The sequence below is a fragment of the Aotus nancymaae genome, unplaced genomic scaffold, assembly GCF_030222135.1.
Source record: "Aotus nancymaae isolate 86718 unplaced genomic scaffold, 86718_ANA_hifiasm-v0.15.2.pri h1tg000057l, whole genome shotgun sequence".
NCBI classification, from domain to species: Eukaryota; Metazoa; Chordata; class Mammalia; order Primates; family Aotidae; genus Aotus; species Aotus nancymaae.
This window is the reverse complement of record NW_026988471.1, coordinates 989889-1004530: the sequence shown is the minus strand read 5'-3', so window position 1 is coordinate 1004530 and position 14642 is coordinate 989889. Positions and strand designations below refer to the sequence as shown.

Sequence of the window (14642 nt, the reverse complement as noted above, 5' to 3'; positions counted from 1 at the left end):
GAAGGCCTTAGATGGAGGTCACTCTCTACTAAACACCTGAAAACTGTTTCCATGTAAAGTCCGTATTTCTTGTCTAACAGCTCAGAAATAGAGCTTATAATTTTCTCTTTGAGTGTGTTGATAAAATAGGAAACAAATCCATTTCTTTGCTGGAGTAAACAACATTGTTTTCGAATTCATTTGTGTTAAATACATGTAATCACTGAGATTTCTTAGAGCTGATTTATATTTCACTGCTTATATTCTTTGCTACACATTTTAAGAAATATCATTCAAAATTGGTTTGTTATAAAATCTCTTTCAACAGATTTTTACATAACAACCGGATTACACATTTAGTTCCAGGGACATTTAATCACTTGGAATCTATGAAGAGACTGTGAGTAGAGTCCCTTCTGTGTCCTTTGCTGCAAAGCCTTGCTTCTCTCTCTTATCCATTAGCCTGGTTCTTTTTCAAGTATTGCAAAATGTTGGTAACAGTCTGATTTGGGAAGAATGAGTCTGTTTGGAGAATGGACTGAATCCACTAGAAAGCAAAATGAAAAGCACATGGCTCAGAAAACGTGGCAAGTAGTTAATCCTGTGATAGGCGATGAAGACTTTAATTTTTTTTTTCAAGTAGGGTCTTGCTGTGTTGCCCAGGCTGGAGTGCAGTGGCGTGATCACAGCTCACTGCAGCCTCAACCTCCAGGGCTCAAGCAATTCCCCCAGATAGTTGAGTAGCTGGAACTATAGGCACATGCCACCATGCCTAGCTAATTCATGTAATTTTGTGGGGTTTTTTTGTTTTTCTTTTTTATTTTATTTATTTGTTATTTAATGACAGGGTTTTGCCATGTTGCCCGGGCTGGTCTTGACATCCTAAGCTCAAGTGATCTGTCCACCTCAGCCTCCCAAAGTGCTGGGATTACAAGCATGAGCCACCATGCCCAGCCAACATTTTTAAAAATCATCTTTAAATTCTTCAATTAATTTGTAATTACAGTGCATGTTTTATTGGTAGAAATAAAACCAGTCTAGAAAGGACTTCTGTACTGTATTCTGTTTCTTTCTGTAGTATACTAAGGAGACTGATCTCCACCCATTTTTTTCTTTTTTTCTTTTTTTGAGATGGAGTTCTGTTCTTGTTGCCCAGGCTGGAGTGCAATGGCACGATCTCAGCTCACTGCAACCTCTGCCTCCTGGATTCAAGCGATTCTCCCGCCTCAGCCTTCCGAGTAGCTGGGATTACAGGCGCACGCCACCACACTTGGCTAATTGTTGCATTTTTAGTAGAGACAGGGTTTCGTCATGTTGGCCAGGCTGGTCTAGAACTCCTGACCTCAGGCGATCCGCCCAGCTCAGCCTCCCAAACTGCTGGAATTACAGATGTGAGCCATCGCACCCGGCCTCCACCCTTTTTTTAAGACTTCCAAATATGCTTTTTCCTTCTACTGGGTAACTTGTTATTATTAAGGCATTTTAGTAGTTGTGACTTCCCTTGGTGTTTTCCTTCGTGGTCTTGAAGCCGTCATTTTCAGTTAGATATTACTGAGTGTATGCAGTGAACTCAACCTAGAAAGAAACAGAAAATGCCAAGAAACGAGCCTGACTCCAGAGTGGTCTTTGGTTTATCTCTGAAAGAAAGAAAGTGGAGCAAAACAGGCCTGCAGAACTGTTTGTGACTTTTCTTCCTTTAGGATAAAGATATCACAAGCTAAACTAAAAAGTACACGCTGGGCTGAGCACAGCGGCTCACGCCTATAATCCCAGCACTTTGGGACGCCGAGGCAGGTGGATTAAGAGATTGGGACCATCCAGGCCAACATAGTGAAACCCTGTCTCTACTAAAAATACGAAAAATAGCTGGGCGTGGTGGTGCACACCTGCAGTCCCAGCTATTCAGGAGGCTGAGGCGGGAGAATCGCTTAAACCCAGGAGGCGGAGGCTGCACTGAGCCGAGACTCCAGCCTGGCAACAGACCGAGACTTCATCTCAAAAGAAAACCAAAAACCAAAACCTACATCCTGGGTAGGAAGACGGGATGAATACTTGCACGTCTGATAGATAACAGAGCAGAAAGAAATTACCCGAGAAATGCTCTAGAAAGCAGCCAAGTGTGGGCGGACTGGTAGCCGCCGGGACCACGCCGACAGCTTCCTTCTCTCCGTTCTCAGCCTCTCTCCGGATGTCTGGCAATGTCCACCTCTCCTGTTTGCTCACTTCATTAAAGTGGGTCAAACACTACCACCCCAGAGTGAGATTCTGTGATAGATTCCCAGAGCTGCGCCCAGAGGGCACACTGCGTCCCGGCCACTGTCTGCCCGGAGGGAGCGGTCTAACCTAAGGTTCCTGAGGATCCCCAGGCCAGGAGGCCATGCCGGCTGCCATGCCCCTCCAGACCTCCTGATAGCCCTCTGTCCTTCAGAGCAGATGAAGGCTGGGTGTCCTGTGCTTCCTCAGGTGTTCTGAGCGGCTCACTCCACCAGGACCGACTGGCCAGATGCCACATACCTGACGTTACCATCCGGGTCTTGCCCTATGCCCGTGGTTCTGTACTGCCCTTCAGCTGTAGGCACAGGTTGGGTGCCCTGGGCACAAGGCTGACACTGTCCCCTCACGGCATCCTCACCTGAGAGCTGTGTACTGCTCACCGGGGAAAGGGTGGTTCTGGTCATGAGGCCAGCTCCGTGTTCCTGTCCCCTCTGGGCTCATGTCCCGGAGAACCCTGGATGGGAGGTGTAGCCTCCCCTTCCCTCATGGAGCCAGCGTCGGCCCCTAGCGATGCCCTCGCTCTGTGGCTCTGGTGAGCACTTGCAGGGTCCCATCCCCCTCTGTAGGGCGGCGACTCGGGGCTGCCTCCCTGAGGGCTGATGAACACGTCGGCTACAGGACTTTTCCCTGGTTCAGTTAAAGATGGGGTCCTTGTTACATGGCCACAAAAATATAGGCTCACAGACTATTTGAAGAGTGAGGAAAACGGGATTTATTGGGCAACAAGGGAAAGAAACAGGGGTGGGGACAGAGACCCTTAGCAAAGCCGGAGAGTGTGTTTCCTGCCGGCGGGCTTCCCACCTCACAGACTGAATTCCACCCAGGAAGAGGAGGGCCAGGCTCCAGCTTGCCACAAACAGCGCAGACCTCTGCGGGCTCCACCCCAGCGTGAGCCCCTCTAATGCGCAGGCCGGCCGGAGGGGCCTGGGGACCCCTGGGACCCCCTCCCACCTGGCCGCCTCACGTCCAGCGCCAGCCGCTTCCGGCCCTTGTCCTGTGTTTGCTACCTGGAGCTCCTCTGCCCCCAAGACAACTTCCTCCTTATGTGCAGAGACAGCGCTCTTCCCAGGGTGCGGGCACAGCCTGCCCGTGTTCCCCTGGTTGAGGCGGGGTGTGTTGTTCACCAGAAACTGTCCAGGCCAGCTTGGACCTCAGGAGACTTAGGTGTGAACCAGCCGGGAGATGCAGCCCTCCCCTCCCACCCTTCCCCGGGCAGGCTCAGGACGGAGTGAGATGGTGCAGAAGCATCCTGCCCGTGCCGAGGGGCGTTGGGTGACGGTGGTTTTGTGGCGGTGGCTCTCATGTTACTGACTTCTGTGAGTGGCTCCCACCTGTCTCCTTCACAAACTTTCCGGACCTGTGCCACCTGCTCACTCCTTCACCTTGAACGTGACACCCTGTGTCTGGGTGTGCACCTGCCCTGTGCCACCCACGCCTCTCCAGTAGTGCGGTGAGGGGACTGTGCACCCCGGGCTCTTCCTGGTGATGTGTGTGTCTCTACATCATTCCCTGAGTCGGGCACTGGGGCTTGGATTCCACCACATGAGACGTGTCCCAGCCCGATGCCACATGCCCGGCAGGCCTGGCACATGTCTCCTGATGCAGGACCTGGAAGCCCTGGCTGATGGATGGGTGGACAAACCCACCAGCCCCATGTCTCACCAGCTGCATCTTTCTTCCCACAGGCGATTGGACTCAAACACACTTCACTGCGACTGTGAAATCCTGTGGTTGGCGGATTTGCTGAAAACCTACGCAGAGTCAGGGAATGCGCAGGCAGCAGCCACCTGTGAGTATCCCAGACGCATCCAGGGACGCTCCGTGGCGACGATCACCCCAGAAGAGCTGAACTGTGGTGAGTGGCCCAACATGCACACACCATACACACACACACACATACACACACTCCATTTACCATCCACATACACACCATTTACAGACACACACAAACACATACACCACACACACATGTGCAGACACACACACCATTTACCATCCACACACACACCACTTACAGACACACACACACAGACACACAGCATCCACACACACACACCATTTACAGACACACACAAACATATACATAGACACACACCATCCACACACATGTGCAGACACACACACCATTTACCATCCACACACACACCATTTACAGACACACACAAACACATACACAGACACACACCATCCACACACACATACATACAGTATCCACACATACACATACGTGCACATGACATGGGAGCAGGGAGAGAGCTGGGCCGAGCCGCCCCAGACTCCTGACCTGGGCTGCGGGATGTTGGGGAGATGGAAGGAAGCAATGCAGGGGCCCTTGCTGGCAGCCCAAGTGGGGTCGACGGCCTTTCTCTTGGTTGCCAAGTAAATAGCAGTGCTGAGCAGAGTCAGCCCCGCTGCACGCACACACCCGTGCCCGCCCTCGTCTCTGCCCCGCTGGACGCACACACCCGTGCCCGCCCTCGTCTCTGCCCCGCTGCACGCACGCACCCGTGCCCGCCCTCGTCTCTGCCCCGCTGCACGCACGCACCCGTGCCCGCCCTCGTCTCTGCCCCGCTGCACGCACGCACCCGTGCCCGCCCTCGTCTCTGCCCCGCTGCACGCACGCGCCCGTGCCCGCCCTCGTCTCTGCCCCGCTGCACTCACGCACCCGTGCCCGCCCTCGTCTCTGCCCCGCTGCACGCACGCACCCGTGCCCGCCCTCGTCTCTGCCCCGCTGCACTCACGCACCCGTGCCCGCCCTCGTCTCTGCCCCGCTGCACGCACACACCTGTGCCCGCCCTCGTCTCTGCCCCGCTGCACGCACACACCCGTGCCCGCCCTCGTCTCTGCCCCGCTGCACGCACGCACCCGTGCCCGCCCTCGTCTCTGCCCCGCTGCACTCATGCACCCGTGCCCGCCCTCGTCTCTGCCCCGCTGCACGCACACACCCGTGCCCGCCCTCGTCTCTGCCCCGCTGCACGCACACACCCGTGCCCGCCCTCGTCTCTGCCCCGCTGCACGCACGCACCCGTGCCCGCCCTCGTCTCTGCCCCGCTGCACTCATGCACCCGTGCCCGCCCTCGTCTCTGCCCCGCTGCACGCACACACCCGTGCCCGCCCTCGTCTCTGCCCCGCTGCACGCACGCACCCGTGCCCGCCCTCGTCTCTGCCCCGCTGCACGCACACACCCGTGCCCGCCCTCGTCTCTGCCCCGCTGCACGCACGCACCCGTGCCCGCCCTCGTCTCTGCCCCGCTGCACGCACACACCCGTGCCCGCCCTCGTCTCTGCCCCGCTGCACGCACGCACCCGTGCCCGCCCTCGTCTCTGCCCCGCTGCACGCACACACCCGTGCCCGCCCTCGTCTCTGCCCCGCTGCACGCACGCACCCGTGCCCGCCCTCGTCTCTGCCCCGCTGCACGCACACACCCGTGCCCGCCCTCGTCTCTGCCCCGCTGCACGCACGCACCCGTGCCCGCCCTCGTCTCTGCCCCGCTGCACGCACACACCCATGCCCACCCTCGTGTGCCCCACTGCACGTGCACACTGGTACACACCTGTGTGTGGTTGTTTTTCTTGTGATGCTCGCAGCATGCACATGGAGGTAGAGCTGCACGCTGAGCTGACGAGGCAGAGCTGGAAGCCGAGCCCTGCTCCACCTCAGCGCGGTTCCCTCACGGCTGCTGAAGGGGGCTGTGGAGATAGGCCGCTCCCTGGACAAGCCTGGAGCTCCGGAGTGGAGCCACCAGGGACGGGAGGCTGGGAGCCATCGGCCCTCAGGTGGCCCTCGGAAGCCGTGTGGAGTGGCGGGTGCACTGGAGGCAGGAGATCCCTTCCCCTGGCCCGGGGCGGAGGGTGAGGGCGCGCAGCTGTGGAGGAGACCGGGAGTTGTCCAGCTCTGGTGTCTATTCTTTCAGGGATGCTTTGTTTACAGAGCACTATTGTTTTGCTTTATTCACTGAAAATAGTGACCTGTGGCATATCCACTCTGCACAGGGGCCTTGAGGCTGAAGGGCCTTGAGGGGACGCCGAAGGCTGTCATATGGGCTCATCTGCCAGCTCTGAGCCAGCTTGCCTCTCGGGCTCAGAACGTGGCGCCCTAAGCGTAGACACCGTGTAGACCCGCACCGTGGACGGGCTGTAGAGAAGCCAGGCCGGGGCTTTTGTGGGGGTGTTATGGCTGAATTACGCCTCTGCCGTCCGTGGTTTCCTCTTGGACACGAAGGAGTCACATGGGTTCTCATTTATTTTCGTGTCATGGTTTACACTAAAAAGGTTTCCGTTTTCTTGTTGGGCACAGAAAGGCCCCGGATCACCTCCGAGCCCCAGGACGCAGACGTCACCTCGGGGAACACCGTGTACTTCACTTGCAGAGCCGAAGGCAACCCCAAGCCCGAGATCATCTGGCTGCGAAACAAGTGAGTTGGGGCCACACAGAAACGTCCCCCACGCATCACCAGGGTACCCAACTGCACCTCACCCCCGACCAAGGTCCACGTCCACTCTTCCCCCTCCACGGCCCACATCCACTCTTCCCCCCCAATGGCCCACATTCGCTCTTTCCCCTCCACGGCCCACGTCCGCTCTTCCCCCTCCACGGCCACATCCGCTCTTCCCCCTCCACAGCCACATCCGCTCTTTCCCCTCCACGGCCCACGTCCGCTCTTCCCCCTCCACGGCCCACGTCCGCTCTTCCCCCTCCACGGCCCACGTCCGCTCTTCCCCTCCACGGCCCACGTCCGCTCTTCCCCCTCCACGGCCACATCCGCTCTTCCCCCTCCACGGCCCACGTCCGCTCTTCCCCCTCCACGGCCCACGTCCGCTCTTCCCCCTCCACGGCCACGTCCGCTCTTCCCCCTCCACGGCCCACGTCCGCTCTTCCCCCTCCACGGCCCACGTCCGCTCTTCCCCCTCCACAGCCCACCACATCCGCTCTTCCCTCTCCACGGCCCACGTCCGCTCTTCCCCCTCCACAGCCACATCCGCTCTTCCCCCTCCACAGCCCACGTCCGCTCTTCCCCTCCACGGCCCACGTCTGCTCTTCTCCTCCACGGCCCACGTCCACTCTTCCCCCACCAAGGTCCACGTCTGCTCTTCCCCTCCACGGCCCACATCCACTCTTCCCCCACCAAGGTCCACGTCCGCTCTTGCCCCTCCACGGCCCACGTCTGCTCTTCCCCTCCACGGCCCACGTCCACTCTTCCCCCACCAAGGTCCACGTCCACTCTTCCCCCACCAAGGTCCACGTCCGCTCTTCCCCCTCCACGGCCCACATCCACTCTTCCCCTCCACGGCCCACGTCCGCTCTTCCCCCTCCACGGCCCACATCCACTCTTCCCCTCCACGGCCCACATCCGCTCTTCCCCTCCACGTAGAGAAAGCTACAAAGGAGAAGCAATTTCTGCTCCTTTTCCAGTCTTACATGGTAGGGGGTGTGATGATGGTTCCGCCAGGCTTGGGCCCCTTCCCCGATGGCCAAGTCTCTCTCCTGGGCAGCACAGGAGTGCCCTGGTGGGGCAGTGTGTCACTATGGCCCTGCCTTCTGGGAGGGAGGGAGAGCATGCTGGTTTTTCTCTCCCTGCCTGCTGCCCTCTGGCAGTGGCCTGTCTGCTCTGGTCACTGTGGTTGGCAGCCTCGAACTGGGGCATTGTGACCGACCTGAGTGGGTGTGGGAGGGGCCCTGACCTTTGCTGGGACGGGGTCCTTAGGAGACTGGAGTGCCACGCAGCCGCTGACACAGGTTCACTCAGCTCCCATGGGGATCTAACTCGTCTCCCAAAGAAAGGGAGTCTCCCCTTGTGTCCACAAACGTGGTGTGGGCCTGTTAAGGCTAAGATGGCCTGGCTGCAGGCTCTGGGCAACAGAGGGAAGTCCTGCCAGTGACCCTCACATGCACGCTGGCAGCGAGCCCCCCGTGAGCCCAGGTGTGGGAGCACCCCTTCAACAGTTGGGCTTGGGAGCTGTGGCTGTGTTGGGTAAGGAGTGATGGAGACTTGGGGAGAGATGGAAGGTGGGGGAAGGCTTTGACATGCAGCGGGCGTGGGCGGGGCAGGACCACGGTGCAGGGACAGAGGCCAAGGTGGGAATGAGGTCAGATTGTTGGACGGCACGGGGGGTCAGATCACTGAGGGTCCTGAGTTGGAGTGGAGCACTTTCAAAGGGACCTTTTGAAAGGAATCCTTAAAAGAAAATCCTGAAGTAAAGCCACTGTATCAAAGCTTCTCACATCTGCCTGTGTGAGGACAGCAAGACGCTGGTGCTTCTGAAGGAGCAACTCCTGTGTGCCCAGCCCCAGTGCTCCCAGACCCAGTGCTCCCAGCCCTAGTGCTCCCCAGCACTGCCCCTGTGCTTCTGAAGGAGCTCCTCGTGTGTGCCCAGCCCCAGCGCCCCAGCCGCTCCTCTCTGGCCATGTTTAGTCACGAGGGAGTGAGAGGGAGGCCTCTGAGATGTGAGCCCTGCGATACTCAGGCAGACAGAGGAGGCACAAACTGAGTCCTTGTTCCAGACTCCAGAGGCAAGCCAGGCTGGGCTTGGCTCTCGGGCAAGACTGTGTTTATAGAAGAGATGACAGGAGCAGGGAGCTGGCCATCCCCACCCGTCAGGAGCAGGATGGGAAGATGTGTTCATGCTGCACGGGACGGCGGAGGGTCTAGATTGTTACCTGATAACTGCAAGTCCTGTTGACCTTGGATGTGGCGCCATTCAAGGAGCGTGGGAGCCGCTGTCACACTTCATGGCTCTTGTCTCAGATAGCTCCCAGGTCGGAGATTTAAAATCCAGAGAACGCTGGAGGAATTCTGCAGTATTATGTTGTATGAATTTAAAAGTCAGGGAAGCAGAAATTTGGCTCCAGTCCATCACAGCTATGTAAGGCCAGTCGCCTTGCCGGGAGCTCGGAAAAGAAGCCCCGCCAGGACCTACCCGATAGCATTTTGTCCCGTTCGGGCCCCTCTCCCCTTGGGCCCAACCAGTCGAACGCCTCCACTGCCTATAAAACCCCCGTCTGAGAGGAGTCCCTGTGACTTCTCCGGCTCCTCCTGTCGGACCGCAGAACCTCACCCGGAAGGCTGAATAAATTCACAGTGGATCTTCTTGTGCTGGCCTCAGTTTCTTCTTTTTAAACTCGACGAGAACTTAAGGACCCTTACAATCTCCATTTTATATATGAAAAGAATTGATGCCAGAAGTTCAAAGCTCGCAGCTAAATAGAGCAGAGCTAGAGCCAAAGCCCTGAGGCCTGATGACGTGTGCTGGGCTCTGCCCTCCACCAGCTGGGGTCTCACCTGCCTGCCGGCGACTCACCTAAGGTCCAGAGTCACCTGCCGGCCAGCCTCACCTGCTGGCTCGCCATGTTGATGGTATTTACGGTCTACCATTTTTAGCTAATTCACCAGAAACAGAAAATGTTTCCATTTTATTCATTGCTTCCCCCTTTGGGATTAGTTTAAAACAGGTGGGCCGAGTGAACATGTGAATACTAAGGTTAAATATCTGAGGGAATGAGATCTGCAAATACACGGTCGCCTTTTCAGAAATGCCGTTAGGTCAGGGGCTGCCAGGAGGGAGGAGACCCTGGAGGGAGGAGTTCTGATGTGCCTGCTGCCAGGCTGGGGCCCCTGCGCTGGGGATGGGTGAGGTATGTCTTCGTGCTTTCGACACTTGACCAGACTGAATTTCTGTCTTTGTAGTAACGAGCTGAGCATGAAGACAGATTCCCGCTTAAACTTGCTGGACGACGGGACCCTGATGATCCAGAACACACAGGAGACCGACCAGGGCGTGTACCAGTGCATGGCGAAGAACGTGGCCGGAGAGGTCAAGACGCAAGAGGTGACCCTCAGGTACTTCGGGTCTCCAGGTATGTGGCGGGCATGTCACACCTGGGCTCCGTCTGGAATTGCCGTCCCTCGCTGTCTGACTTCCTACCTTGCACCTCAACTCAGTAAACTGAAGCTGAAGCTCCAATACCGGGGTTAGCCCCAAAGCTTTCCAAGCGCAGGGAGGGTCGTGAGTGATCCATGAGAGGTGCTGTGGTCCCCAGTTAGCCCCTCATCTGGGGACACACTCAGAGTCTGCACAGCCAGGGCAGTCCATGCTGTGAGCCCAGCCCATGGAGAGAGGGCCTTGGAAACCTGGAGGAACTGTGCCACACCCTGACCCAGCCACCCACACCCTGGCCCACCGACCCCACTGCCCATGCCCATCTGAAGGGAAGCTCCTCAGCCACAGCCATCTGTTGCCATGTGGTAATAAGCTCTCTGTTTTGCTAAGGGCTTGGATTATGTAAAAGAAACCACAAATCTAGATTTTTATCCAATATTTTCATGTTTAAGATAATGGCACCAAAATTTAAAACATTTAAAAACTCCCAGCCACATCAAGCACAGCTGTGGCCTCTCATCCATCTGGGCCCCACCAGGATACAAACTCTGCTCTGATCCACCTGTTTTATCCACGGCCATTGTCGGAAGAGGAGCTGGGGCCTTGCGGAGCTGCTGAGTGAGGCATTGGGTGGACCCACCGTGGCGCTGGGAAATGAGGCGGATCACTCCACGCCTCCGGACGGGTCTGCCTGGCCCCGGCCTCCTGTGCGGAAGCCGGTAGAGTCAGAGCCCTTACCCAGGGAGGCTGCAGGTGTAACCTCCTCTCTGAAACGTCCTGGCTGCCTTTAGCTTCAGCCACAAATCATGCCAGGGTCACTGTTGCCCTGGTTAGAAAAGCTGCTGTGTGGCACTGTACGTGGCTTTGGTGTCCTTTGTTTAGATCCCAGCTCCTTCACTGGCCTGATCTCTGCATTACCTGGTACATCCCAGCACAGACACAATCGACAGTTACCAGTGAGTGAGAATTCCCGGCTGTCACATTCCCATTCAAAGGATACAGTGCTGCTGAATCGGAGCCCTCAGTCAAACAGCCTTCCACGTGTTTAGCACAAGGCATTCGGCATCTTTCCAAAGTCAGGGTGCTGTGGGCCTGTGCAGGGAGGTTAAGGCAGCTCCTGCTCGTAGAAGGAGCATGGGCTCTATTTTTAAGGAATTTAGAAATCCACAAAACGGAGAAAAAGTTGGGTGGTACTGTTTAAGTATATGTTTTAGAACAAAGGAGAATAACCACGGACTATGAGTAGTGAACTGCTCAGAAGAGTTGCTGTGCCAGTAGGTTAATTGATTACTGGACAGGAATTTTTAGCCAGCTCTTCATGGCTTGAGAGCTCCAAATTTCGCTCCTTTGGATCTGAATTCTTGTGTCTTTCTCCGGAACAACAGCCCTATTTAGTACCCTAGTCTGAGCATGTGGGTGTAGCTCCCTCAGATACACATGAAGAGTGTCCCGCAGTCCGGTGCACAGGGAGACTTCCCTACAGCATGAGGGAACCAGCCCCGGAAGCCTCGGCCGGGTCACACTACAGCCCGCAGTCACACCTGCCCGCTGCCTGTTGCCCTGAGGTCTATGAACTCTTTTTAAATGACCAACACTTTTAAAAGAAGAACAATATCTTATGACAACACGACAGCTATAAGAGATCCAAGCGTCGGGGTCTATGATAAAGTTTGCTTGCAGCGTGAGCACACTCATTCTTTTGCACAGTGTCTGTGGCTGCTTTTATGCTACCGTGGCAGAGTTGAGTGGTAGCCACAAAACCTGTGTGGCCTTCAAAACTTGAAACAGGCACAATCTGGCCCTTTACAGAAAAACATGGAATAATCTATAGTAACAGGAACAGAATGATGTGTGAGTCTGTGTGAGCCGTAAAGGGGCGTATCACACTCAGAATCCTGAAGCACTGTTATTAGGGGCAGGTAAATTTGCCATTTTTGTCTTTCTGATGAATTACATCTTTTATCATTAACACTTCTATCTCTATCCTTGCTTTTTGCTTCAAGGCAAATTGGTTGTAAGACAGAGAACAGCCTGGTTAGTATTGTCCAGCGTAAGTTTTCACATCATTTTGTTCTAAGCCTTTCAATGTACATACATTTGAGATGTTTAAATAAATAATACAGAGCTTGAAATTTTTTAAAAATCCAGGCTGTTTTTCTTAAAAGTTAGTCCATTTGAATATGTTTGGTATAGTTAGCAATATGAGTTTTATAAATTCTACCTCTTATTTTAAAGTTTGTCCAAACTTTTCTATGCTCCCTGCTTTACTTTGAAATAATAATTTCCATATTTGCTTCCCACTACTCGTTTAGACATCACATGCCCATTTCTGTCCGTTTAGTGGTTTGCCTAGACGATTTTAAATGCATTCTTAAATTGCCAAAGCCTAAAGTTAGTATGATCTTCCTAACATGCATGCGTTCATTCCTCTGAGTTTATGTGCTTAGTTCTGTTTTTTTTAACCTATAAACATTATGATTTTGTTCTCCCAGTGTTTGTCTGGATGCATCCACATGGTTCCCACGTCCTCTGTCCTTCCTCTGTGCATCCCGGCTCTTCTTTCGGGGATCACCCTCCTCCCGCCTGATGTCGGGGAGCTGGGCGGCAGGCCCGTGCGAGGACCAGATGGCAGCAAACAACATTTACACGAGATTGATTTCTCTCTTCTGTTGGGCATCGTTGCCTGGGTGGGGCTGGCAGGTTCTGCTGTTAGTTCTTTCTCATGCTGAGGGCACAGCACCGTCGGGGTGCAGCCGTCCAGTTTTCTGTTGGACTTCTCCTGGGCCTGTGTGGATCTGTGTCTTGGCTTCTGCGTCTCATGAGGCTCTTTAAAGCTACACTTAAGTTATGAGGTCTGCAAATGCTCTCAAGTCTGACTTTAACTTTGGTGTTCCTATGTCTGTAAGTAGCTTCATGGTTTCCAGTTTGTTATTCTGATAGAAATGCTAATATTAAATGTCGTTTTTGTATTTTTTATCATTTATACTTAAATATTTGATGAACACAGCTTCCCTGTTAGCATCTGTAGAAGAGGTGGGACGTGTTCCTCCCGGCTCTCCGTCGTCCTCGCAATCCCCATTCCCTTCGCATCTTCCCAAAACACGTAGTCACTTCTTCCCTATCTGTATAAAACAATGTAAGCATATGGGAGGCAAGTGATTTTTCTCAGATGATATCTTAGCAATCTTTCTAGTCTTTCACTTTTAATACGTCAGTTTTTTTTACTCTCCTCCTTCCTACAGCTGCATAGAATCCATTATCTAAATGCACCATAATTTATTTAACACGTTCCCTTTTGGAGTGAATTTAGATTTTTCTTTCCAAATCTTTAGCTATCACAGTTCCATGTCCTTTATTCGAAAGCTTTTGGGCCAGATGTCATTTGATATTCAGAAACTTGGGGAAAATTTTAGAAGGGTAGCACAGTGTATAATCCGCATAGCAATTTAGACTGTCGGCAGAGTCTGGGATAGTACCCTGTAATCACTGTGTTAATATCCTGTAGCAAACTGTATGGATAGTCACAGAAAATAGAATAAAGACTATATGTAACCTCATGCTAGATAGATCCAATTTTGCAAACAAGTTATGAAAAAATAATGATTTTTGGAGCTTTCTGAATTTTAGTGTGGCACGTAAGGGTAGTTGACCTGAAGAAACAACAGGGCAAAAGGAAAACAAATAACAATTTATTTTTATTTATTTATTGAGACAGGTCTCATTCTTGCCCAGGCTAGAGTGCAGTGGTGAGATCTCAGCTCATTGCAACCTCTGCCTCCTAGATTCAAGTGATTCTCCTGCCTCAATCTGCTAAGTAGCTGGGACTACAGGTGTGCAACACCAAACCTCGCTAATTTTTGTATTTTTAGTAGAGACAGGGTTTCTCCATGTTGGCCAGGCTGGTCTCGAACTCCTGACCCCAGATGATCTGGCCGCCTTAGCCTCCCAAAGTGCTGGGATTACAGATGTGAGCCACCACATCCGGCCCAAACAAAAATGTATTTGGACATATATCATTTTATGTACTTGTAAAAATATCTCTATAGATTCTCTACAGATTAAGTTTCTAGCAGGATGATTTTTTTTTAAAATTTTACTTTAAGTTCAGGAATACATGTCCTGAATGTGCAGATTTCTTACATAGGTATACATGTGCCATGGTGGTTTGCTGCACCTGTCAACCTGTCATCTAGGTTTTAAGCCCAGCATGCATTAGATATTTGTCCTAATGCTCTCCATCTCCTTCCCCCACCACCCAATGGCCCCAGTGTGTGACGTTCTCCTCCCTGTGTCCCTGTGTCCTCACTGTTCAACTCCCATTTATGAATGAGAACATGCAGTGTTTGGTTTTCTGTCTCTGTGTTACTTTGCTGAGGATGATGACTTCCAGCATTAATATCCCTGCAAAGGACATGACCTCATTTTTTTTATGACTGCAGAGTATTCCATGGTGTATGTGTGCCACATTTTCTTTATCCAGTCTATCCTTGAAGGGCATTTGGGTTGGTTCCA

General features: G+C 53.6%; 1 protein-coding gene across 1 annotated transcript in view; it reads left to right on the top strand.

Moving 5' to 3' along the window:
• PXDN (peroxidasin) overlaps positions 1-14642 on the top strand; it is a 108498-nt gene that overhangs the window by 53762 nt on the left and 40094 nt on the right. Inside the window, exons 6-9 of the mRNA XM_064363796.1 lie at positions 308-379; positions 3939-4108; positions 6550-6667; positions 9938-10107. Of these exons, the coding sequence (XP_064219866.1) occupies positions 308-379; positions 3939-4108; positions 6550-6667; positions 9938-10107 (530 nt within the window). The remainder of the gene's footprint in view (positions 1-307; positions 380-3938; positions 4109-6549; positions 6668-9937; positions 10108-14642) is intronic.